The sequence below is a fragment of the Papio anubis genome, chromosome X (assembly GCF_008728515.1).
Source record: "Papio anubis isolate 15944 chromosome X, Panubis1.0, whole genome shotgun sequence".
Classification (NCBI taxonomy): Eukaryota; Metazoa; Chordata; class Mammalia; order Primates; family Cercopithecidae; genus Papio; species Papio anubis.
This window is the reverse complement of record NC_044996.1, coordinates 47,564,976-47,590,951: the sequence shown is the minus strand read 5'-3', so window position 1 is coordinate 47,590,951 and position 25,976 is coordinate 47,564,976. Positions and strand designations below refer to the sequence as shown.

General features: G+C 34.7%; 1 protein-coding gene across 4 annotated transcripts in view; it reads left to right on the top strand.

Moving 5' to 3' along the window:
- NRK (Nik related kinase) overlaps positions 1 to 25,976 on the top strand; it is a 141,041-nt gene that overhangs the window by 88,530 nt on the left and 26,535 nt on the right. For all 4 annotated transcript variants that reach the window (XM_031660720.1, XM_009198048.4, XM_009198049.4 and 1 more), the window contains exons 11-19: positions 999 to 1,174; positions 2,817 to 2,880; positions 3,308 to 4,463; positions 7,231 to 7,338; positions 9,782 to 9,849; positions 11,947 to 12,041; positions 14,592 to 14,689; positions 15,757 to 16,121; positions 17,318 to 17,654. In XM_031660720.1, the coding sequence (XP_031516580.1) occupies positions 999 to 1,174; positions 2,817 to 2,880; positions 3,308 to 4,463; positions 7,231 to 7,338; positions 9,782 to 9,849; positions 11,947 to 12,041; positions 14,592 to 14,689; positions 15,757 to 16,121; positions 17,318 to 17,654 (2,467 nt within the window). The remainder of the gene's footprint in view (positions 1 to 998; positions 1,175 to 2,816; positions 2,881 to 3,307; positions 4,464 to 7,230; positions 7,339 to 9,781; positions 9,850 to 11,946; positions 12,042 to 14,591; positions 14,690 to 15,756; positions 16,122 to 17,317; positions 17,655 to 25,976) is intronic.

Genomic DNA, 25,976 nt, shown 5'->3' with positions numbered 1-25,976 from the left:
CATTTGGTCAGTCCTGCTCCACCATCCTTGTTGAACAATATTTCCTAAAATCTAATATCTTAACCGGGAGGTCTAAATGACCAGTTTTCATTAAGAGGTAGCTAGCCAACTCTAAATAAGTAATATCCTCTATAGTATTTTCTGATGATATTACTGTACTGCCGTTAATGGGCATGTTCAGTTGTTTCCCCAGTAATGGGATGAACTGATGGCAACTATTTGTGAAGTTTCTTGTGGTGCTTATATAGGCACTCAGTTATATGCAGCCCTGTTGATTAGTCCTTTAAACTAAACACACACAGACCTAGAGCAGAAGACTTGTTCTCCCAGGGCACTTACGTGCCAGCTAAACTTGGGAATCCTTCTCTCTGAAGCTTGTTGATCTTGTACCTGAAACTTTTGTTTATTGTTAGTTTTTATTGCTTTCCCTGGTAGAAGTGGTGACTATGATTTGATTGCTAACATTCCGCATTGAAATTCAATTTACCCTTTCCATGGATTCAATTTTTATGGCCACATCTATTTTCATGGGTCATTTTACAAGATTAGTTAGTCCTGGTGCTTTTAGCACCCTCTTTTTACATCATTATATTCATTCCTCTGTAGTTAAAACTGCGTATAGTCAAATGAAAAATACAGAGTATGACTGCTGTGGGCCAATCAATCTAGTCTTGCAGACTCATATATCACATTAACTATTTAATCATCATATCTGCACTTGAGTTTTTACCAAGTACATACAGTTAACTCATTGAAATTTCTACTGTAATTTAGATGGAATATGCTATTGACTACTCTTGCTTCTTTTTCTGAGGTCTAAATGGCCTCACTTTATAATGTATGTTGCTAAACTGCAGGATATTTGGCAATTGAAAAGACAATAATACCTAAAGGCAACTCTCTCCAAATAGGATTTTCAGAGAGGCATGTGGGTAGTGGTGGGAAGAGGTCTGGCAGGCCTGAGAACACATTTTTTCTCTCTTTGACTCATTTTTTAGGTCCCGTAAGTTCCACAATTTCATGGAAAAGTGTACGATAAAAAATTTCCTGTTTCGTCCTACTTCTGCAAACATGCTTCATCACCCATTTGTTCAGGAAATAAAAAATGAACGACATGTTGTTGAGTCATTAACGAGGCATCTTACTGGAATCATTAAAAAAAGACAGAAAAAAGGTAGAATCTGTGAAGTTTTATTTTACTGAAATGAATATTCAGAGTTTATTCATGTATTGTTTCCAGGAAAAAATATTTGTTTAAGAATTAGATTGAAAGTAAAACTTCTGAGGCCTTCGATATTTAGTTTTTCCATTAATATGCCATGTGCTCTTATTTGATTATCTCTTACATGCGTGTGTGTGTATGTGTGTGTGTGTCTGTGTGTGTATAGTTACTAATTCTTGCCAGTTTCACCTGGCAAATGTTCATATTTACGAAGACCTTGAAACCATCCAAAAAAATTTTGTGATATGCCAATTTTAAGTAACTAAATAAAATAAATAAAAGATAAAAGGTAAAAATGTATATCTTACTGTTTTTTTCAGATGGCATTTTGACTCTACAAGAGATAAATGGATTTGTAATTAACCATTTATTGACTGCTAATTTTGAAGTAGTATTTGTGCACCATATAAAGCTTGTTTTATGTACTAAATCCAAATATAAAATATAATTAAAGGAACTAATTTATACAAATAAACATAAACTTCTGTCTATTAATAAAAGTGAACTTCTGTTAAAAATGGCAGGATTTGCAGTGAGCCAAGATTGTGCCACTGCACTCCAACCCGGGTGACAGAACAAGATGCTGCCTCAAAAAAAAATAAATAAAAACAAAAGTGCCTGAATGGATTTTCACCAAGTCCAGAAGAAGCCCCTGGGAAGTTCTAACTTTATATGTTATGTTACATATTCCACATTTGACTTTGCGGACCATAGGCAGAGTTGAGAGTAACAATGGAATGTAAAAGGGAAAACTTGTAAAAACAGGCATCCTCAGATCAGCTGTGGGATTGACTGCAGTGGGGCTTGTTGTATCTGTACATGTATCATGTTTTGAGGCAAGGAGCAGCAAGAATTAATTTATTTGCCTGTGGTAATGAAGTTATTGAACCAACATTACAGAGGCCAGCCAGTTTCAAATGGGTTCAGGAAAACCACACATCTACTTGGTAATTTGCTAATTTCCAGAGTTGCAAAATTTCCTAAATGTTACCTGTAGGAAAAGTTCCATGTATATGGAAGTTACACGAAAGATATAAATATAGTTGCTCTAAACATTTTAATACAGGAAATTCAGAAGAAAACTCTTGTTTGTAAGCTTCTATATTTCAGTAGTCGTAGTACAGCTGATAGGAAAGAAGCTGAAAGTTTTCAATGTGTTTAGTGTAAAACACAGAATTAAGAATTTGCTTTCTCATTGAAAAGACCAAATATGTCTCAAGCCATAAAGTCCTTACATCTAGAGCCCACAGCTTTAAGTTTTGCTTACCATTATTTAGAGTTTCTCTTGTCTCATTCTCCCTTTGTCACATTCTCTCTTCTTTCTCTTTAGAATTGCAGAAATCAGATTGCTAAATTTTCTTTTCTCTGTTCAGAGAAATTAATCTGCATGCAATAGCTATATTGTGCTGCAAAAGTGGGCCTAGAAACTAGAATATGGTCTACATCACAAACCAAGTACGTTTGAAGGGCTACCTTCTTGCCCTTGTAATTCACTCCACATCCTGAGAAGCAGAGGGAACAACTTGACTAAAGTGGATAACATGCTTATCTGCTGACTGTTTATGCATTATGTTTTTCTCTTTCATAAAAAAAGGAATACCTTTGATCTTTGAAAGAGAAGAAGCTATTAAGGAACAGTACACCATGAGAAGATTCAGGTGCGTTCCACAAATTGCATATATAATTTGATGATAGCAATTCATATAAGGCAGTTGATTCCATACTGTTGCCTTTGACTCAGAAAGACTTAATTCTTTCTGATACAACAAATAACAAATCTCTGTTTTTAAGAGATATTGAGTGAAAATGTGAGGAGAATTCTTTATTACTACCCAAAGACTCCTTAATATCTGGCAAGTGAATGATCAAGTAGATACCAGATTTCATTAATAATTGAATACATTAGTAATACAAATGTTACCTGCAGAATATTTCAGACATTAAGGGAATGATTTCGGAAAGGTTTACTAGAGATATCTTCATTGCAGAAAATGTCCATCTTTTAAAGTAAAAACAATGCCCCTGAATGGCTCCATTCCACTAAAAATTCTAATTGTATGCCAATAATTTGTGTGTTTATTTTAGAGGACCCTCTTGCACTCATGAGCTTCTGAGATTGCCAACCAGCAGCAGATGCAGACCACTTAGAGTCCTGCATGGAGAACCCTCTCAGCCAAGGTGGCTTCCTGATCGAGAAGAGCCACAGGTCCAGGCACTTCAGCAGCTACAGGGAGCAGCCAGGGTATTCATGCCACTGCAGGCCCTGGACAGTGCACCTGGGCCTCTAAAGGGGCAGGTTCAGGCACCTCAACGACTACAAGGGGCAGCTCGGGTGTTCATGCCACTACAGGCTCAGGTGAAGGCTAAGGCCTCTAAACCTCTACAAATGCAGATTAAGGCACCTCCACGACTACGGAGGGCAGCCAGGGTGCTCATGCCACTACAGGCACAGGTTAGGGCACCTAGGCTTTTGCAGGTACAGGCCCAGGTATCCAAAAAGCAGCAGGCCCAGACCCAGATATCAGAACCACAAGATCTGGACCAAGTACCAGAGGAATTTCAAGGTCAAGATCAGGTACCTGAACAACAAAGGCAGGGCCAGACCCCTGAACAACAGCAGAGGCACGACCAGGTGCCTGAACAAGAGCTGGAGCAGAACCAGGAACCTGAACAGCCAGAGGTACGGGAACAGGCTGCTGAGCCTGCACAGGCAGAGACTGAGGCAGAGGAACCTGAGTCATTACGAGTAAATGCCCAGATATTCCTGCCCCTGCTATCACAGGATCACCATGTGCTGTTGCCACTACATTTGGATACTCAGGTGCTCATTCCAGTAGAGGGTCAAACTGAAAGATCACCTCAGGCACAGGCTTGGACACTAGAACCCCCACAGGCAATTGGCTCAGTTCAAGCACTGATAGAGGGACTATCAAAAGACTTGCTTCGAGCACCAAACTCAAATAACTCAAAGCCACTTGGTCCGTTGCAAACCCTGATGGAAAATCTGTCATCAAATAGGTTTTACTCACAACCAGAACAGGCACGGGAGAAAAAATCAAAAGTTTCTACTCTGAGGCAAGCACTGGCAAAAAGACTATCACCAAAGAGGTTCAGGGCAAAGTCATCACGGAGACCTGAAGAGCTTGAACTCTCAGATTTAGAAGCCCGCAGGCGAAGGCGCCAACGCAGATGGGAAGATATCTTTAATCAGCATGAGGAAGAATTGAGACAAGTTGATAAAGTAAGAATTTTTGATATTTTTACTCTGAGTCAAAAATGAGGAGAAAATGTGATAGCTCATGCTGATGATTTTTCTCAGTAAAACCAAATGAAATAAATATTCCTTGTGTTCCACAGAAGATAAATAATTTGTACTTCAAATAAATTTTCCTGAAATTTCTAGATAACTGTGACTAAATATGAGAAAAATATTTTTCAATATCTCTACTGAAATATAGCTTTATTAGTTTTCTGCCTATTATTCTTTATCTAATAAAGTGTCAACAAATGCACATTTAAAATTACTATTTTGGATCTTTAAAAATTACTTTCATAACTTAAAATTTCAAAGATAACTCATCAAAAATAAGCACAAAACAAAATTTGCTTTTGCTACTCTAACCTTTAAGTTAGTTTATTCTTTCTTCCAATAGAATGCTGAACTATACTAACTGAGTGAATTACACTCATTTTTGTACTACAGGATGTTTAAATCAAGGTTAAAATGAAAAGGCAAAGCAGTTTCCAAAATATTTTGTATATGGTTACCATATTTATGACTTGTTTCACTAATGTGCTGCCCGTTTTACATAATTAATCAATTATGTGGCTTCACAGAACATGAAACAATTTACAAATTATTCTCTGTGTTATAAGACCAACAGGTTCGTATGCCCACTGCATAGTAACAGACCAAGTACACATGCATCAGGGATGCAGCAGGAGAAGAGTTTAATGATCAGCAGGGCATGGAGTGAGGAGGTGGGGAGGAGACCCTCAAATCCATCTCCTGGAGGAGTTCTGGGTTGGGGTTTTTAAGGGGATTGTAGAGGGTGAAGTGCTAGATAATTGGAGTTGTTGATTGGTCAGGGTAAGGTTGATGATCCTTGAAATCATCGGGATGTGGAAACTGCATTTTTTGGTGAGTCAGCCTCTTGTGGGCTCCTTCAGACCAGTTGGCGTCAGTGGGGTCCTTCAAACCAGTTGATTGACAATAGTTTCACTGGTATGCAAGACCTGAAAAAATATCTCGAAGGGAAAGCAACATTTCATAATGTTCAAGTTGTTATCTACAGAGCAGTTAAGGGGAATGATGATGTTGCAACAAGGTCTACGTGATTCTAGGAAAATAGGCAACAAACATCTATTGAGGAAGGAGGTCAGAGAGCAAGCTGACCTAAAGATTAATGCTAAGCGTGCTGCAAACTTGGTATATTTTTTCCTCCCCCTCTCTTCTTCTGTGATTAATTTTATAAGTTAATAAGGGTTGTTTCATCTGTACCCTTTAGAAATGTAGATTACAGTATATCAAACTCCATTTTATCTAGGAACAGTCACTAAAATGTAATTGTTTCAAAAATCATTTAATAAAAAGTGAATATGATTTTCCTGGAGTTATTGAATTTAATCTGGTAGGTCTAAACTGATAATGAAGAATTATGGGCTTGATGACAAATTAATGAGGTTAGATAAGATCAGGGGAGTAGTTGTTTTCTAATATTCCCCACGTCCATTTGTGTAAAAGGAATCATTGTGATGATCCTAACTTATACCCTTTTATCCACATCTATTTACCTAATAATAATCGTTGCAGTAATTACAAATGAATTTTATCTGAGTATCTATGTAAGAAATTCTTTGAGTTTGTGCACATTGAACCAATTAAACAAATGCTAATTTGTTGACATGTTTAACATGAGAAAAGGTAGGAACAGCAAGAGAAGCAAGGCCCAAAAGGGAAAATGGATGTCTAGCTCTCAGAGAAAAAGGGAACTATAAAGAGCAATAAACTAGATGGAGAAAGGGGAGGTTTAAGTCTAGAATGGTGACATTTGGCAAAAACTAGCTCATTTAAAACGCTAATGATTATTTTTGATGAGCCCTAGTAATCAATTAGATCTAATGGGTTTCGCATTTATGAATAAGACTTTCATTGATCTCTGAAAGATTCAGTAATACCAGCATGGCACATACTTATTGTCATTTGTTGTTTTAAACATACATGTTGAAAGCCATTCTAAAAATTTTAGAAGTCAATAAATAATAGTTACCAATCTCATGACTCTAGGCTCTTGTACAAGCATTTATATCTTTATATGTGGTCATTGAAGAAAATATAAAGGAAAAGAAAATTATTGATAATATAGTCAAAGTCACAGATCTTTCATAATACCTGAAATTTTATTAGAGTTGAGAGACATAGGTGGGTGCTTTAAGTCACCAGCAAGAAACAAACAAACAAAAAATGCATTTTTATTAATCTTTCAGTTGAAGAGATAATATTGATTGGATTAAAGGAGAAAACAGTTTCCTAAACTCCTAGAGCTCAATTAGGGAGAAATATTTGCACCACTGTATTACAGATCTTCCATTGCTCAGGAAGACCAAACTTTGAAGTTATAATAGCTTGCTAAATGTGACAGTTAGTTTGGTGTTATGAGTTAATCAAGTTTTAGGCCACAGATTCTTAACCTGGACCCTGTAGATGAACTTCAGGAGGTCAGCAATCCACCAGAAAATATACATAATAGGTGTGTCTATATGCAATTTTCTGTGGACAGTCTATAGCATTTCTCAGATTCTGAAAGGGATCCAGAACCAAACACTATTAGAAACTACTGATTTAAATCATTTTTAGTATTTGGATATTGTTCTTTTAAATTGTGTATTGTTTTAAATTATATATTATATAATACATATGAACAACTCAGCATTAAGATGATGAAGTTGTTCCTATCACTTGCATTTTAACAGCAATTAAAACAGTTACTTTCCTTTTTACTTCAAAGGACAAAGAAGATGAATCATCAGACAATGATGAAGTATTTCATTCGATTCAGGCTGAAGTCCAAATGGAGCCATTGCAGCCACACATTTCAAATCCTAAAAAAATTGAGGTGAATTTTTCAATATGAGTTGTTATGACATTAGTAAGAACCTAGAACAGTGGTTCTTAAACATTTGGTCTCAGTGTCCCTTTATACTCTTAAACAATGAGGACCTCAAAAAGCTTTCATTTACTACATGGATTGTGTCATATGATATTTAATTTATTAAAAGTTAAAACTGAAAAACATTTAAAATATTAATTCATTTAAAAGTAATGAAACTATTACATGTTAACATAAGAAACACATTTTTAATGAAAAACCTGTATTTTCCCAAAACAAAATTTTAGAGAGATTGACATTGTTTTACATTTTTGTAAGTCTGTTAAATCTATCTTGCTTAATGAAAGACAGCTGGATTCTCACATGTGCTTCTGCATTCAATCTGTTGCCATGTGTTGTTTTGGTTGAAGTATACGAATAAAAGCTGGCTTCTCACACATAGGTAGTTGGAAAGGGACAATTTTCATAGATTGTTTAGATAATTGAGTAAATTATTGAATAATATACCAAAACTAGAGAAGTGGAATCTAAAACCATATCAATGAAATGTTGTATATTCAGTTAATAATAAAACTCAATTTGTCTATCTTATGCTATAAATAGATGTTTTGTTTTATGCATGATTTTTAACTTCATGCATTGGTCAGTTGGAAAATATTAGCTCACTTTGTATGTAGATCTTCCCAGACATTTACATGTTTCATTATACAATATCAAAAAACAGCATTTGTTAATGTTACCATCAAGTACATCATAAAAGTTACTGAGTATTGTTAAGTTGTCAAATGCTTGGTGGCAGATATGCTTGAAAATTCTAATTTTCCTTTGTAAGCTCAAATTTTATCATTGCTAAATTGTAGCATGTGTTTTTTCTCCTTAACTTGACAGGTTTACTTTATTCATTAAAAATAAAATGTCTACCAAATACCCAGAGTTTGAATAATCATAGTTTGTCAGTCTTTCTTTAAGCAAAAATATTGTACATGAAAAATGCTGGCAGTTTCAGTTTGTAACACAAACACACAAATATTTTTCCTTGATTAGCTCTGGTCTGGGATGCAGTTTGTGACAGGGTCTGGGTCATTTAATCTGTGTTTTGTTTTGTTTTGTTTTACAATTATAAGAATAATTAAGTTAGTCCTAGTGTCCACTTTGACTTCTGTTTTCATGACTATATTAATAGTATCCTATTTAGTACATATATTGGTGAGGCCAGAGTTGTAGGTGTTCTTGTCTAGACAAGGAAGCATCATCATCATAGCCAGTATTCCTAATAGCCAGCCATCTAAAACAATCTTTTTGTAGATTAATAGTAGTGTCAATAAACTTCCAAAGATCAGCTTCATAAACCAAAAGTCCCAGACTGGGTCATATGATACCAATTATATCAATTGAAAGTGGAAAAAACATAGGCAGATGCTTACCCTTACCTACCTGTCTCTCAGAGTGTAGAGAGAGCCTTGATAAGTCACTTCATAAAGAAAAAATAATGTACTAAGGCTACTCTAGTTTCTAGAAAGTATAGAATGAGTTTATCAGCATGAATATGCTAGATTAAAAAAGTAACACACTTAAATTTCCTTTTTAAAGAATCTAGTATGACTGTCTTATTGCATGTCAGAATGACCTATGTTTTGGGCAGCTGAAACTTCTTTGAGTAGAAACCTCGTGATACGAGACTTAGTGAGGCAAGGTAACATTCCCTGGCCCTGTCTACCAATGTTGGCAGAAAGTAAAATTCCTCCATTGATGGAAGCTGGCTTATTATACGCACCCTTTCTTGAGTATTTGGCTACATTCAATGATTGTATGATTAGTAAAATGCAGATTAATCTATTTAGAGTTGAAACGGTACTTGGAACACTAACTATGATAGTACAGTCAAATTGTAAAGCAGAAAAACATACTTTCTTAAAGATGGGACAGTTTTGACTAGAGAGATTTTAATGAAATGTATGTATGTGTGTGTGACAGCTTTTGAAAATCTAGGGTTAGCATAAAAGGATGAGTGTGTAAGAATTAGAACTTAAATTCTGAGTGAGAAGTTTAAACTTGATATAAAAAGCAATGTGATAACATGGAAAGAACATTAAATTAGACGTTGGGAGACCTGCATTCTGATTTTAGATGTTCCCTTGACTTGACATAAAATTCTTAGAAAAGTCATTTTTCCTCTTTAGGCTACAGATTCCTCAACAATAAATTAAGATTTTGATTATATGAGCTCCAGAATCTGTTCCTGTACTAAAGATCAAATATACCATCAGAAATTATGGTTAAGCAAGTCTAATGTTATAAGTAATTATAAAATAGAATCTCTTTATTAAAAATATATTTTATGTTAGATTTTAGGAAAATATATATGAAAACAGGCATTTTCCCACAAATTAATAGTTCAGAACAACTTACGATCAAGAATTCTACTGAAGTATTGCATTGTGTCTTTAAGGTTCAAGAGAGATCCCCTTCTGTGCCTAACAACCAGGATCATGCACATCATGTCGAGTTCTCTTCAAGGTATGTGTCTTTGATTTCTATATTAAAATTCTTCATAATTATCAAATGGAAAATTAAAAATTATTTCATTGATACCACATTTTGTGAAGTCAACTAAAATATCCGTGACAACATCATCACCATTGACTTTCTTGGCCCACATTTAAAACCTTAACTGCAATGACCCATTACCTATATCTTTCATATTTGGTCATACTGCAGTGTCTGTGATATTTAGTTTGATAAATAGATGGCAAGATTCACAATTTTAAAAAGAAACAATAACAACAAATACTTTGACAGTATTCAATTAGTAGTCGATGATAAAAAGACATGAAATTTCAAGTGAATTTTCATACATGTGCTGCATGATAAAACACACACACCAATTATCTTTAACTTCAGAAGCTAATGCCACAGAATGGATAAGCCTAAAAATTTCCTATAGTCAAAATCAAATCTAAAACTCAACATTATATAAATAAAATATCATATATAATATTGATACCAGTCACTGTATTTTTTAATCTTTGTAATATTGATCTTCAGTAATTTTCAAAGATCACATTCCATATTTTAGATATTGTATGCATTCTGTTATATTTGAAAACCAAATTTTAAGGTAGATTTTTAAAGAAAATCACACCCTCTCCAGCCCCAACTCACAATAGAGAGAACTTAGCCTATATTGATTCAGTTAGTAAATATTTATTGAACACTCACTATATTCAAGATATTGGACAGTATGGTCAGATGGCATACAATTAATGTTATGTAGTATATATTTTCCTGCTTCATTACTTTAAAAACCACACACAATTATGTCTTTAGATTTAACTGGAGTGCAGAAATCTTGAAAAATTGTAAAGCAAGACTGGGAACTTTCTTTTTCTCTGCACTCAATGAATGGATTGTCATGGTTGATCTGACCTCAAAGGAAAGAAAGCAGTTTAGTTTTGAGTAGTTGGTTTTGGTGTCATGGAACATGACTTTAATAAAATCCAATATAGAAAATCCATACTTGGCCGGGCTCGGTGGCTCAAGCCTGTAATCCCAGCACTTTGGGAGGCCGAGATGGGCGGGATCACGAGGTCAGAGATCGAGACCATCCTGGTTAACACGGTGAAACCCCGTCTCTACTAAGAAATACAAAAATAGCCGGGCTGGGTGGCTGGGCTTCAAACCGTGCCACTCGGGAGGCTGAGGCCGGAGAATGGCGTGGACCCGGAGGCGGAGCTTGCAGAGCTGAGATCCGCCACTGCACTCCAGCCTGGGCTGGCTAGAGCGAGACTCCGTCTTCCTAAAAAAAAAAATTAAAAAGCAGTAATCCATAATTTTGATGTTAAACTCCAGAGTAATTGTTCACTTTACAAAAGGATTTTGAATTTATGAATAAATGGAAAATGAATTGCCTTTTAAATATAGTTAAATTTATGAAGTTAACTTAAATGAAACTCAAGTGTTTTCTGAAATTTGGGGCCATGGAAAGAATTTTGTCTGTTCCAGGCCTAAATCAGTAACCAAAGTCCTTCCCATATAGAAATATCAAAATAACTGTAAAATTTAGCAGCACTAGTCCAAGCAACTCTTTAAATATTCTTTAAATTTGAATAGTAAGAATGAAAGTGCTCTATTTGTCTGTCAGTGTAGCTCTTTAAATCAGGAATGGGATGTTAAGAACATGAATTTCAAGCATTTAAAAATGTGGATAATAACAATAGAATATATGACATAGCAGTAACTTGTTTATTATGTTAAAATACTCACATACACTATAAGGTTATGTTTATTGCTGTGTTACTCAGGTAAAAATATTGTCAATATTAGCTTTAAAAGCTTATAGAAATTTTTAGAAATTAATATATATATATATAAAGGAAACATACACTCTATGGAAACATATTTTTTCTTATTTTGGAAATTATTACTCTATTCTAGACAAAATAGCAAGTTTGGGGGAAAATGGAAATTGGAAATTATTACTTAAGCTATACTTCTTTTTCAGTTTGATATATACCCATATGTTTAAACAAAACTTTTTGTTGGACTTTATGTTGAGTTATACATATCCTTTATGAATGTTAGGACATGGCACATGCTTTTCTGTCTTTTCATTAGCGTTCTTCAGCGGTCTCTTTTGGAACAAGCTCAGAAGCCCATTGACATCAGACAAAGGAGTTCACAAAATCATCAAAATTGGCTGGCAGCATCAGGTGATTCAAAGCACAAAATTTCCGTGGGCAAAACACAGAGCTACTGTTTAACAATTTATATTTCAGAAGTCAAGAAAGAAGAATTTCAAGAAGGAATGAATCAAAAGTGTCAGGGAGCCCAAGTAGGATTAGGACCTGAAAGCCATTGTATTTGGCAATTGGGTGGTCAGTGGTGGCCTTTAAGAAATGGAAAACAATTTTTCTGAAATTTCTTCTTTTTGTTGGGTAGCAGTTAGGAATGTGTCTAAGGAGGCGGGGGGAGTCAACTTTATTAAGTTTCTATACCACGTAAGAAAAATATGGTAAAGGAACTTGAGAGAGGCCTCTCCAGCAGTCTAAAATTTATAGGTAGCAATTAGAATATTGTATGGAGGTGTTGTGAGTGTGTGTTTCATTTATCAATTGGTTACTTCACCTCTCCAAAATCGGACAATATCTAATAAATATCCCTAAATGTTACAGAGTGACGGTTTTACTCAAAATACATGAACAATTAATCTATCAAATCATAGAAAATAACTTCAAAAGTCGTGATGTGAATTTCAAAAAACTATTTAAGATGTGCTTTTGAGAGAATTTAAATGAATTATAGATTTGTGAAATATTAGGGTAAACAAAGCCAAAAGTTGTGTCATAGATCATGCAATCTGGCATTATCCAGTTTTAAGCAATCCAGGTAAGTTAAGCAAGGGAAAAATGGCTGATTGAGTCTGTGAGTCATATGTAAAAACGTAGCATACTGATTTTTTTTTAATGTTAATAATAAAAATGATACAGATGTACTTCACTTTTTGAAAAGTGAATATTTGAAGATCAAAACTTAAAAACACATTATTCTTCTTAAGTGACTCAGACGAAGGCAGAATTCTTTTAATTAGCACTGTTCTCTCATACACAAATACTATGTTGTGAAAATTAGATAAGCCTGAGTGAAAAGCACACTTTTAAAAATTTTTCCCCAAAGTGTTTTCTTTCTGGCTTGACTATGGCTAATTTTACTAATACTGGGCAAACAACTAAAAGTGTAAGGTTTATTCATGTGACGTTTTTGAAATAAGGAAATTCTGGATTAGATCCCAAAGCAGTCATAACATTGATAGAAGGGAGAAGGCATCTGTGCAGATAATAGCTAAATGTCTTTTCAGTTCCAAAATTCTTTTATTTTATTGTTTATGCTACACAGACCATTTGATATTCCCATGAAATTACATGCTTCATCATGTAGGAAATCTCAGAGCACCTTACTACAAATTTGTGTCAAAATCTTAGTGCAGTCACTTGAACTTATTTGGTCTACTAACATACCAAAAGACTTAAAAGAAAATGGTTTCCTAAAAAAAAAAAAAAAAAAAAAAAGCACAAGTACAATAGTGCCAGAAGATGGGGGCACAAATTTTAGCATGTGTTCAGTGTAATGTTCTCAAAGGACAGCAGTATTTGCAAATAAATATATGTCTTTTGGAGTTGCAGTATCTATACTTTGGCTATGTATACCAAGACTGAAAATAAGAGGGACAATAGTATTTATCTTGAAAATCTACGCGCACAAAAACATTAAACAGGGAACTGAGTTTTCTCTCAGTGAAGCTTTTTCTAAGTACACTCACCCAGACCTGAATTTTGAGCCTGTTAAATATTCTCACTGTATTTTAATCACAGGGGTTATTTACCATACCACAACTCAAAAATAAAACCTAATCTCCAAACCAGATACATTTGTATTTTAAATGGAAATATTTACACTATAGAATTGAGCTGTTCATTGTGGTAGCAACTAGCCACATGTAGCTATTAAAATAAAAAGTAAAATGAAAATTAAATAAAATTTAAAAGTCAATTTCTCAGGCATACTGGCCACATTTCAAATGCTCAGTAGTCATGGGTGACTAATGACTACTGTTAATGGACAGTTCAGATAGAGAAAATTTCTATCACTGCAGAAAGTTTTGTTGTACATTGCTACTATAGAAAGGTTCCCAGCTTTATAGAAAGGGGTGTTATCTCTTTTCAGTAGTTCACTCCACAACTGTATTGAAATACATCTGGATATATCATTGGGTGGAAATTTGTGGGGGTTAAGATTGAAGAATGAACTCTCCTCTTGAGAGTTTTGGCTGCTCTATTATCTTCTGATAAATACACTGTTGGGCTTTTTTTCTACTGGTCAGTATGTGAAGCCAGTGGTACTCCCAGCCCTTCCTACTGTTGATACATTTTTAAAAAATGTGTCTACCTGGCTATCATTCGGACCATGTATCTTCTTACATAGATAGAAATATTTGGCAAGTGTACACTTAATATTGAAAACAGAGCAGCCATGTAGGTCTACAGATGGAAGAAAACTTGAACCCCTGCTAATACCCCTGAAAAGAGAATTTAAGATCCTGGCCCCATGAGAATTTTCAGGTGATATTTCCTGAATTGAATCATAAAAATGACAAAAAAAAAAAAAACAGAAAAAAAAAATAAGGGATTTAACTGATACACTATACAAATGAAGACAATGACTGTAATCACCATTGTTACTAATGTATTTTTGGCATTCCATAGAATCTTCTTCTGAGGAAGAGAGACCTGTGACTGGAAGGAGGTCTCAGTCATCACCACCTTATTCTACTATTGATCAGAAGTTGCTGGTTGACATCCATGTAAGTTTCCATCTTAACACATTAATGTCTATTTTTTTTTTTATTTTTCATTTGTTTTGACTTACACATTCTCACCTTCACTTGAGAGAAAGGTTAAAGAGTTTAGTTTTTTAATTAATATTTTAAAGATATATTCTCATTGCTTTGTGAATACATAGAACACAAAATTTAGAAATTAAAATTGAAATGGGAAAACACTTAACCAATCAGAGAATATTTTATTTTCACATTCTTGTGTCATTTAGAACATGTCTGGGAGAGTAGTGATAAAAAGCTATTTGTAAAACCTAATCTCAGATTGAGGGGTACATGTTAGATGTCCAACTTTTAATAGCAATCCTTGAGTGATGAGGCAATGCATAAATATCAGACATTTAGTAAAAAACAGAGTGTCCTCTGATGGCATAAACAAAAAGTCTTCTAACTCTTTGTGAACATGTTTAAATTGTTCTAATGCAGATTTTAAATTGTCCTAATGCAATGGGCTTTCAGATTATTCTATTTCAATTTTGTAATTACCTCTATGCTACCATACACACATCCCTTCCAGATTGCCCAAAAGTTGTTAAATGATACATACCATACTTAAAAGATGGATTTAGATTAATTCGCACTTTGGAAGTGTTTGAGATCCTTTAAGACAACCCATGGCACATAAAACCAGTGCTGGGAAATTAACATATCAATTTCAAGAGCTGTGTGTTAATCCCAATGTCAGGGCATAAAACAAAAGGTAAAACAAAATGGTAACAAAAGTTACCATTTTTAAAGAGCATCAGATCACCTGTTCTCTCCAGCATCAAAAGCAAATGTCCACTCCTGAGCCGACAAGTATGGGTAATTTTTTTAAGTGAGTTTATTTTGCCCTATGTGATCCACTAATAATCACAGTCTGATGTTTGGGTTTTGACATCTCATCCTCACTAAAATTTTGGCTCTATCTAGTGAGTGAACATCCTTGTTTCAATTTAAAATATATTTCAAAATGTTGTCAGCTTGGAAACTTTCCAATCTAGAAGAAAATTAAAGGCTACTAGAGACTACATTAACCTTTCTTGTGCACACAGGTTCCAGATGGATTTAAAGTAGGAAAAATATCACCCCCTGTATACTTGACAAACGAATGGGTAGGCTATAATGCACTCTCTGAAATCTTCCGGAATGATTGGTTAACTCCTGCACCTGTCGTTCAGCCACCTGAAGAGGATGGTGATTATGTTGAACTCTATGATGCCGGTGCTGATACTGATGGTGATGATGATGATGAGTCTAATGATACTTATGAAGATACCTATGATCATACCAATGGCAATGATGACTTGGATAACCAGGTTGATCAGGCTAATGATGTTTGTAAAGACCATGATGATGACAACAATAAGTCTGTTGATGATGTAAATAATAGTTATTATGAGGCACCTAGTTGTCCAAGGTTGGTTTTTTAAAATTACTTATACTCTCCATGTTTTATGACTGCAGAGCTATTTGCATCTTTGGTTTATTTTCAAAATTTATTACCAAGAGATTGACTTAATTTCACTTGCATTTTGGTAAATGGTTTGATGGTCAATAATGTATTTTAAATTGTTCTAATGCAGAACATCTAATTTTGTGTCATTTGTGTATTTTAAAATAAGCGTTCAAGTATTTATTAGTTTATAATTAATTTATAACTGGAATTGTCTGGATGTTTCTTTTAAAATTACTGCCACTGAATCATCCTACTCTATAAAACTATACTGAGTATGAGAAAAGGCAACAAAGGAAGTGTGTAACTTAACAAGCATTAAGATGAAGTCTTGGTATTTGCAAACATAGCTATTCATTTCTCAAACTTTTGTGATATCACCATATATATAATACATTTAAGATGATTTTTATCTGGTTAATTGGTGGAGAAATTACCAAGAGCTCTTTTGATTTTTTTTCAACCAAAAAAGTCTATCAAGAATTCCATTATGAAATAAATTTACTCTTAGAATTATCACAGGCACGTACGTTTAATTTTGTTTTCTATGCAAAAAGAGAGCATTGGCACATTTTGTTAAACTTAGTATTTTTGGCAATTAAATAACTTAGTTCCACAAGACATGAGGTCTATATTGCTGAACTTCCTTGGTGGGAGTAGTAGACCAATGAAGTTCTGTAGCAAAGCAGTCAGTACAAATGTTAGAAAATCAAGGCAGATGTTGAAATGAATACAAACTAGATATATTGCAAGAAGAATTAATCATGTTGTGGTTGAGCTAAAAACATAGGCTTAATCATTCATGTGTCTGTGAACTTGCTAATGCATGAAATAGTATATATTTAAGAAAAAAAAACTACATATTCTTGCTGCTAACCTAATACATGCACCTAACAAAGAATACAAGTTCTCTTCCCTCTGCCATCCAAATGCATCTGGGAAATTGGTGGCGGCTGTGGCATTAATTCATTACATAAGACTGACAAGACATAGCGGCATTTTTCTTTCCTGTATCATACCAGTAGTGTTCACATAGAGCAAAGACAAGCCTGGGCATGGTAGATATGTATAAGACACATCCTAATTCTGCTCTACTTGCTAACTTTCCAAATGTGTTTTTATTGCGTGGCTTTCTTTCATTAATTGAAGTTTGTTATCAGGGCAAGCTATGGCAGAGATGGAAGCTGCAAGCAAGATGGTTATGATGGAAGTCGTGGAAAAGAGGAAGCCTACAGAGGCTATGGAAGCCATAGAGCCAATAGAAGCCATGGAGGAAGTGCAGTCAGTGAGGACAATGCAGCCACTGGAGATCAGGAAGAACATGCAGCCAATATAGGCAGTGAAAGAAAAGGCAGTGAGGGTGATGGAGATAAGGGAGTCATTCGAACCAGTGAAGAGAGTGGAGCCCTTGGACCCAATGGAGAAGAAAATTGCTCAGAGACAGATGGTCCAGGATTGAAGAGAGCTGTGTCTCAGGACTTTGAATATCTACAGGAGGTAACGCACCATTTGAAAAGCAGATTGAACTCCTCTCATTGCAAATGTGTTTCTTCATGGGACATGTAGCATTTCCAGCCGTTCCAAATAGATTTCAATCATATACCACAAAGCCTTAAACATTTTAAATTATAGGTTTGTACGTGGATCCTTATTACTTCTAATTTGCGTGGTTCCTATTTACTTCCAAAGGCAAAAATCTCTTATTTGTTTGTCTTTATTACTCAGATCACATATTTGGGGTAGTGTCTCTTGACTCATACTTTTAAAAAATATTTTAAAAAATTAATTGACATATAATAATTGTATATATTTATGGGGTACAGAGTGATATTTTAACATATACAATTTGTAATGATGACATCAGGGTATTTAGCATGTCCACCACCTCAAACATTCATCGTTTTCTTGTGTTGGGAACAATCAATATCCTCTCTCCTAGCTATCTGAAAATATATAATGAATTATTGTTAATTATAGTTATCCTACAGTACTATAGAATATTAGAATTTATTTCTCCTATCTAGTCATACATTTGGATCCTTTAACCAGCCTTTCTCTATCACTCTCCCCTACTCCTCTTCCCAGCCTCCGGAAACCACTATTTTACTCTCTAGTTATGTGACATCAATTTTTTAGCATCTGCATATGAGTAAGAACATGTGGTTTTTACCTTTCTCTTCCTGGTTTATTTCATTTAACATACATTGAGTCCAGGTTCATCCATGTTGCTGCAAATCACAAGATTTCATTCTTTTTTATGGCTAAATAGCATTTATTTCTGTATATATGTCACGTTTTCTTTATCAGTTCCTCTCTTGATGGATGCTTAGGCTGATTCCCTATTTTGGCTATTGTGATTAGTACTGTAGTAAATATGGAGGTGCTGATAGCTCTTTGATACACTGATTTCCTCTTTTTTGTAGATATGTACCTAGTAGTGGAATGATTGGATCATATGGTAGTTCTATTTGTAGTTTTATAAGGAACCACAACACCATTCTCCATTATGGGTGTAGTAGTTTACATTCCCACCGACGGTATATAAGAGTTCCCTTTTTTCCACATCTTCACCAACATTTATTTTTTGTGTTTTGATAATAACCATTCTAACTAGGATGAGATGATATCTCATTGTGGTTCTGATTTGCATTTTCCTGATGATTAACTATGTTGAATTTTTTTTTTCATCTATCTGTTGGTTATTTGTATGTCTTCTTTTGAGAAATGTCTATTCAAATCATTTGCCCATCTTTTTTATTATACTTTAAGTTGTAGGGTACATGTGCACAACGTGCAGGTTTGTTACATATGTATGCATGTTGGATTATCTGCTTTTATCTGTTGAGTTGTTTGAGTTTCTTATTTTCTGGATTTTAACCCCTTGTTGGACGAATAGTTTGCAAATATTTTCTCTCATTCTTCAGGTTGTTTCTTCACTTTGTTGATCATTTCCTTTTCTGTGCAGAAGATTTTTAGTGTGATATAATTCTATTTGTCTATTTTTTATTCTGTTGCCTGTGCTTTTGAGGTCCTATTCTTTTTTCCCAAACCAATGTCCAGAAGCATTTTCTTATATTTTCTAGTAGTTTTATAGTTTCAGGTCTTACATTTAAGTATCTAATCTATTTTGAGTTGATTTTTTTTTTTATATGGTGAGAAATAGGGGTCTAGTGTCAGTCTTTTGCTTATGGATATTTAGTTCCCCAGCACCATTTATTGAAGACATTTCTCTTTCCCCAATGAATATTCTTGATGCCTTTATCAAAAATCAACCACAATGAGATAAATGAATATGTGGATCTATTTATGGGTCCTTTATACTGTTCCATTGGTATGTGGGTCTGTTTTTTGGTTGCTGTAGTTTTGTGGTATATTTTGAAATCTGATATTCTGATGCCTCCAGTATTGTTCTTTTTCCTCAGGATTGCTTTGGCTATTCTAGGTCTTTTTTGATTCCATGAAAATTTTAGGATTTTTTTCCTATTTCTGTGAAGAATGTCATTGGTATTTTCATAAGGAATACATAGAATTTGTATATTGCTTGGGATAGTAGGGTCATTTTAGCAATATTAATTCTTCTAGTCCATGATCATAGGGTGCCTCTCCTTTTGTGTGTGTGTCCTTTTCAGTTTCCTTCATCCATGTTTTACAGTTTTTCTTATAGAGATCTTTTACCTCATTGGTTAAATTTATTTCCAAGTATTTTATTTTGTAGCTATTGTATATGGGGTTGCTTTTGTGATTTCTTTCTCAGCTAGGTTGTTGGTATATACAAATGTTACAGATTTTTCTATGCTGATTTTGTATCCTGCAACTTTACTGAATTTGTTTATCAATTCTAAGAATTTTTTGGTGGTGTTAAAGGTTTTTCTATTTATAAGATCATGTCATCTGCAAACAGAGACTATTTGACTTCCTCTTTTCCAATTTGGATGTCTTCTGTTTCCTTCTCTTGCCGAATTGCTCTGATTAGGACTTCCAGAACTAAGTTGAGTAAGAGTGGTGAAAGTGGATATTTTTGTCTTATTCCAGTCCTTAGAGGAAAGACTTTCAGCTTTCTCTCATTCAGTATGATGTTAGCTGTGGGTTTTTCATATATGGTCTTTATTGTTTTGAGGTATGTTCCTTCTATACCCAAACTGTCGAGAGTTTTTATCATGAGGGAATGTAGAATTTTATCAAATGCTTTTTTTTTTGGTATATTTTAACATGATAATATAATTTTTGTGTTTGATTCCATTGATGTGATGTATCATCTTTCTTGATTTGCATATGCTGAATCTCTCATGTATCCCTGGGATAAATCCCACTCGATCATGGTATATAATATTTTTGATATAGTATTGGATTCAGTTTGCTAGTATTTTGTTGATTATTTTTGCATCTGTCTTCATCAGAGATCTTGGCTTGTAGTTTTTTGTTTGTTTGTTTGTTTTAATTGTTGTGTCCTTATCTGGTTTTGAGATCAGAGTCATACTGACCTCACAGAATGAGTTTGGAAGAATTCCCTTCCCTTCACCTTTTTTGGAATAGTTTGAGAATCGACATTAGTTCCTATGTAAATCTTTGGTAGAATGTAGCACTGATGCCATAGAGTACTGGACTTTTCTATGTTGGGAGACTTTTTGTTGCTGATTAAATCACATTATTCATTATTGGTTTGTTCAGGCTTTCTATTTCTTCTTGGTACAATCTTGCTAGGTTGTATGTGTCCAGGAATTTCTCCATTTCCTCTAGATTTTCTAATATATTGCTGTGTATTTTTCATAATAGTCTCTTATGATTCTTTGTATTTCTGTGGTATCAGTTGTGATGTCTGCTTTTTTGTTTCTGATTTTATTTATTTAGGTCTTTTGTACTTTCTTGTTAGTTAATCTAGCTAATGGTTTGTCCATTTTGTTTATCTTTTCAAAAAGCCAAATGTTCATGTTGTATTTCTTCTGTATTGTTTTTGAGTCTCAATTTCATTTACTTTTGCTCTGATCTTTATTATCTCTTTATTTCTATTAATTTGGAATTTGGTTTGTTCTTGCTTTTCTATTTCATTGGGGTGCATCATTAGATTGTTATTCAAATTCTTTCTGCTTTTTAAATGTAGTCATTTATTGCTATAAACTTGTCTCTTAATACTGTTTTTACTGTATCCCATAAGTTTTGGTGTGCTGTGTTTCTATATTCATTTGCTTCAAATAATTTATTAATTTCCTTCTTAATTTCTTTATTGGCCAATTGGTGTTCAGGAGTATATATTTTTAATTTCCATGTATTGTTACAGTTTTGAATGTTTCTCTGGTTATTGATTTCTAGTTTATTCTATTTTGGTCAAAAAGGATACTTGATAATAATGTTGATTTAAAAGAATGTTTTGAGACTTGTTTTGTGTCCCAACATATGGTCAGTCTTAGAGAATGTTTCATGTGCTGATGAAAATAATATATATTCTGCAGCTGTTGGATGAAATGTTCTATAAATGTCTGTTAGGTTCATTTGGTCTATGCTGCAGTTTAAATCCAATGTTTCTTTGTTGATTTTCTGTATAGATGATCTGTCCAGTGCAGAGAGTGAGGTGTTGAAGTTCTCAACTATTATTATATTGTAGTTTATCTCTCTCTTTAGATCCAATAATATTTGCTTTATACATCTGGGTACTCTAGTGTTTGGTTCATATGTGTTTATAGTTATTATATCCTCTTGCTGAACTGATCCTATTATCATAATATAATGTCTGTGTTTTTCTCTTTTTTACATCCTTTGACTTTAACACCTGTTTTATCTGATATAAGTGTAGCTATTCATGCTTGCTTTGGATTTCTGTTTGCATGGAATATCTTTTTCCATTTCTTCATTTTCAATCTGTGTGTGTCATTACAGGTAAGATGAATTTCTTATAGGCAACATATAATTGGGTGTTTTTATTTTTTTATTTTATTTTTTACTTTTTTAACCATTCTACTAGTCTATATGTTTGATTACAGAATTTTGTCTGTTTATGGTCAAGTTTATTATTGATATGTGAACACTTACTCCTGTCATTTTGTTAACTGTTTCTGGTTGTTTTGTGTATCCTTTTTTTTCTATTCTCTTACTGTTAATCTTTGTTGTTATATAATCTTTTGTAGTAATAAGGTTTGATTCATTTGCATTTCACCTTTCTATACCTGCTTTACACATTTTATAATTTCATGTTTTCATGATAGTAGTTATTGTCTTTTTCCTTTCAGATGTAGGACTCCCTTAAGCATTTCTTATAAGACCTCTCTAATGGTGATGAATTCCTCTGCTTTTTGCTTATCTGGAAGAGGCTTTATTTCTCCATTTCTGAAGGATTGCTTTTCTGGTAATACTATTTTGGGCTAGCAGAGTTTTTTCCAGCACTTTGAATATATCATCCTATTCTCTCCTGGCTTGTAAGGTTTCTGTTCAGAAATCTGCTGTTAGTCCAAAGAGGATTTCCTTGTATGTGATAAGACTCTCCTTTTGCTGTTTTTAGTATTCTCTCTTTGTCACTGACTTCTGACAGTTTTACTGTAATTTTCTTTTGAGAGGACTTTTTTGAGTTGAATGTATTTTATAACCTTTGAGCTTCCTGAATCTGGATGTTCATATCTCTCCCAAGATGTGGGAAGTTTTCAGCTGTTATTTTATTAAATAAGCTTTCTACATCTTTACATCTTTCTGGAACCCCATAATTCAAAAATACATCCTCTTAATGTTGTCCCATAAGTTCTATAGGCTCTCTTTATTCTTTTCTTTTCTCTTTTTTCTTGTCTGCCTGAATCATTTTAGAAGACATGACTTCAAGTTCAGAAATTCTTTATTCTACTTGGTCTAGTCAGCTGTTGAAGCTCTGTATTGTATTTGTTAATATTATTTGTTGAATTCTTTATCTTCAATATTTCTGTTTGGTTCTTTTTTAATGATATCTATTCCTTTGTTGAATTTCTCACTCAGATCATGATTTTTTTAAAAATTTCATTGATTTGTCTATCTGTATTCTCTTGTATCTTGCTGAATTTCTTTAAGATGATTATTATTAATTCCTTTTCTGGCACCTCACATTTTCTTTTCTGTTGTCTGCTACTGGAGAATTACTATGTTCCTTTGAAAGTATGTTTCCTTATTTGTTAATGTTTCTTGTGTCCTTGTGTTGATATCTGTCCATCTGGTGGAGCAATTGCTTCTTATAATGTTATGGAGTAGCTTTCATAAGGAAAGACTTATTCCATAGATGGGTCCTGGGGTGTTGGTTGGGTGGGGTGCATTAACTTTGGTTCTGGGTAGATGCAGCAGTGTGGTCTCTATGCTGTAATATACATTAGCAATGTTTGCTAGTACCTCACTGGCCCAGGCAGCAAAAATTTGTGGCAAAGGTGGCACACCTTTGCCAGGGGTGGGCTTGCCAGGCTGTTTCTCAGGCCAGAGGCAAAAGTGCACATGCGGTGGGTTGAGTGGCTCAGGAATTTGCCCTCCAGGGTTGAACTACCAGACTACTTCTCTGGGCAAGAGTGTGGTCACACAGGGTGGGACAGCTGGCTTGGGGTCTGGCTTACTGGGATCAGAGCTGCTGAGCTGTTTTTCTGGTCAAGGGTGCAAGTGCACAGCAGTTAAGCCAGCCTAGAGTTGGCTTCGCCAATGTGCAGTACTGGAGTTATGGCTGACCTTTCCTGGGCCCAAGATCTGAGCAGTCGGGGTCACAGCATTTCAGCCATCAATGGGGGCTTGGTGAAATGACAGTAGAGCGGCAAGACTGGAGAGGCACAGTGTTTACTGGCCCCCAGAACATAGTGCACTTCAGCAGTGGCTCTAGATTTAAGATGGCACCAGGCTGCAGCAGCTTGTTGGGAAATACACAACCTTTGCTCCTTATCTGGAGCAATGCAGACACATGAATTTCAGGCACCTTCCCAAACTGAACTCAGGGCTTGTCAGGACTATGAGATTCTCCTGTAGTAAGTACTGCAGTTGTCTGTAGTGGCAATTGGGGCTAATGAGAGTCTTCTGCTTACCTTTTCCCAATAAGGAGAATTCCTTCCGGGCTCTGAGCTGATCATGGTAGGGGAGATGGGGCAGCAGAAGCAGAGTACCTCACTTCCCTCTCTTTGCTGCCATTTTGAGATTCCATGCTATACAGTGACCTCACCACCCCATCACTGCACTCCAGCACTCTCCCTCAGACACACCAGTTGAACTCTGTTTATTCATTCTCTTTTTCCTTTTTTGTGAGGCGGACAAGCACCAGGTGCCACCAATAAGCTATCTTACTGACATCACTCCAATCAGAGCCAATTATTTTTTTCTGAGTTTTTTTATTGTGGTAAAATATACATATCATAACATTTATCATTTCAACCATTTTTAAGTGTACAAACAAGTTGGATTTATTACATTCAGAATATTGTGAGATTGTCACCACTATCCATTTTCACAACTTATTTTTTTTTACCATCCCAAACTAAACAAGTATTGTTTCCCCGTCCTCCAACCCCTGATAACCTCTATAAGTATTGTTTCCCCATCCTCCAACCCCTGATAACCTCTGTAAGTATTGTTTCCCCGTCCTCCAACCCCTGATAACCTCTATTCTACTTTTTCTCTTGGTAACTTATATAAGTGGAATCATACAATATTTGTCCTTTTGTGTCTGGCGTATTTCACTTTTTAGGTTTTCAGAGTTTATCCACGTTGTAGCATGGGTCAGAATTTCATTCCTTTTCAAGGGTGATAATATTTTATCATATGCATATACCACATTTTGTTTATCCATTCATCTACTGATGGAAACTTGGGTTGTTTCCACCTTTTGGTTATTGTAAATAGCGCTGCTGTGAACATTGATGTACAAGTATCTGTTTGAGTCCCTGCTTTCAGGTTTTGAGGGGGTATATAGCTAGGAGTGGCATTGCTACATCATGTAATAAGTCTACGCTTAACTTCTTGAGCAACCGATAACATAAAATTTTAATTCAAGTAATATACTGTGTTTATACAATGATTTTGTCATTCGCAAAACATTTATTGACTTTATAAATAGGTTTAAAATATTCAAGTAGTTCACAGATGCTACATCAATAGAAATTATCACAGATAACATTCTCTGGACCATGTGGTATTTGAACTCATTCTTGAGAAATGGGGAGTATCTGGATATCTGAGAACATAGGTGGAACTCCAGACATAAAAAAGATTATGCCAGTCTACTCCCCTAGCCTATTTTCTTGTCACACAAACTGGCTTTGGAGATGCCATGCTCTTTCATGAATCAGCGCTCCTGTGCAAGCTGTTTCCTCTGGAAGGCTGCCCCCTCACCTCTTCTCTGTTTGGTGAATTAGTAATCCTTCATGGGCCAAATCAAGTATCAACTTTGACTTACCAAGGCAGAGTTATATACCCCTTCCTCTGTACTTTTGTCCATAGTTCCAATTTAGTACTTACGGTATTATTGTTAGTTATGTTATTTTTTTGCTTTCACACTACATTGTGAACTCTTAAAGGAAAGAATTATATCTAATCCTTGCTTGATTATTTGTCTACCAACTCACCCAACTTCAGTGTCTAACCTGGGACATGGCGTATGATAGGCACACAGTAATTGTGGAATAAATCAATAAAGGATGAAAAGAAAGAAAAAAAGGAAGGAAGGAAATTTCGTGGATGGTTTCTAATGGGAAAGCAGTGCCAGTGGGAAAATATCTATGTCTGTCTATCTATCATCTATCTATCTATCTATCTATCTATCTATCTATCTATCTATCTTAATTAATTAATTAAAGACATTAAAACAGGATATCCCAATGTAAGTTTCATGGCAAACCTGGTTAT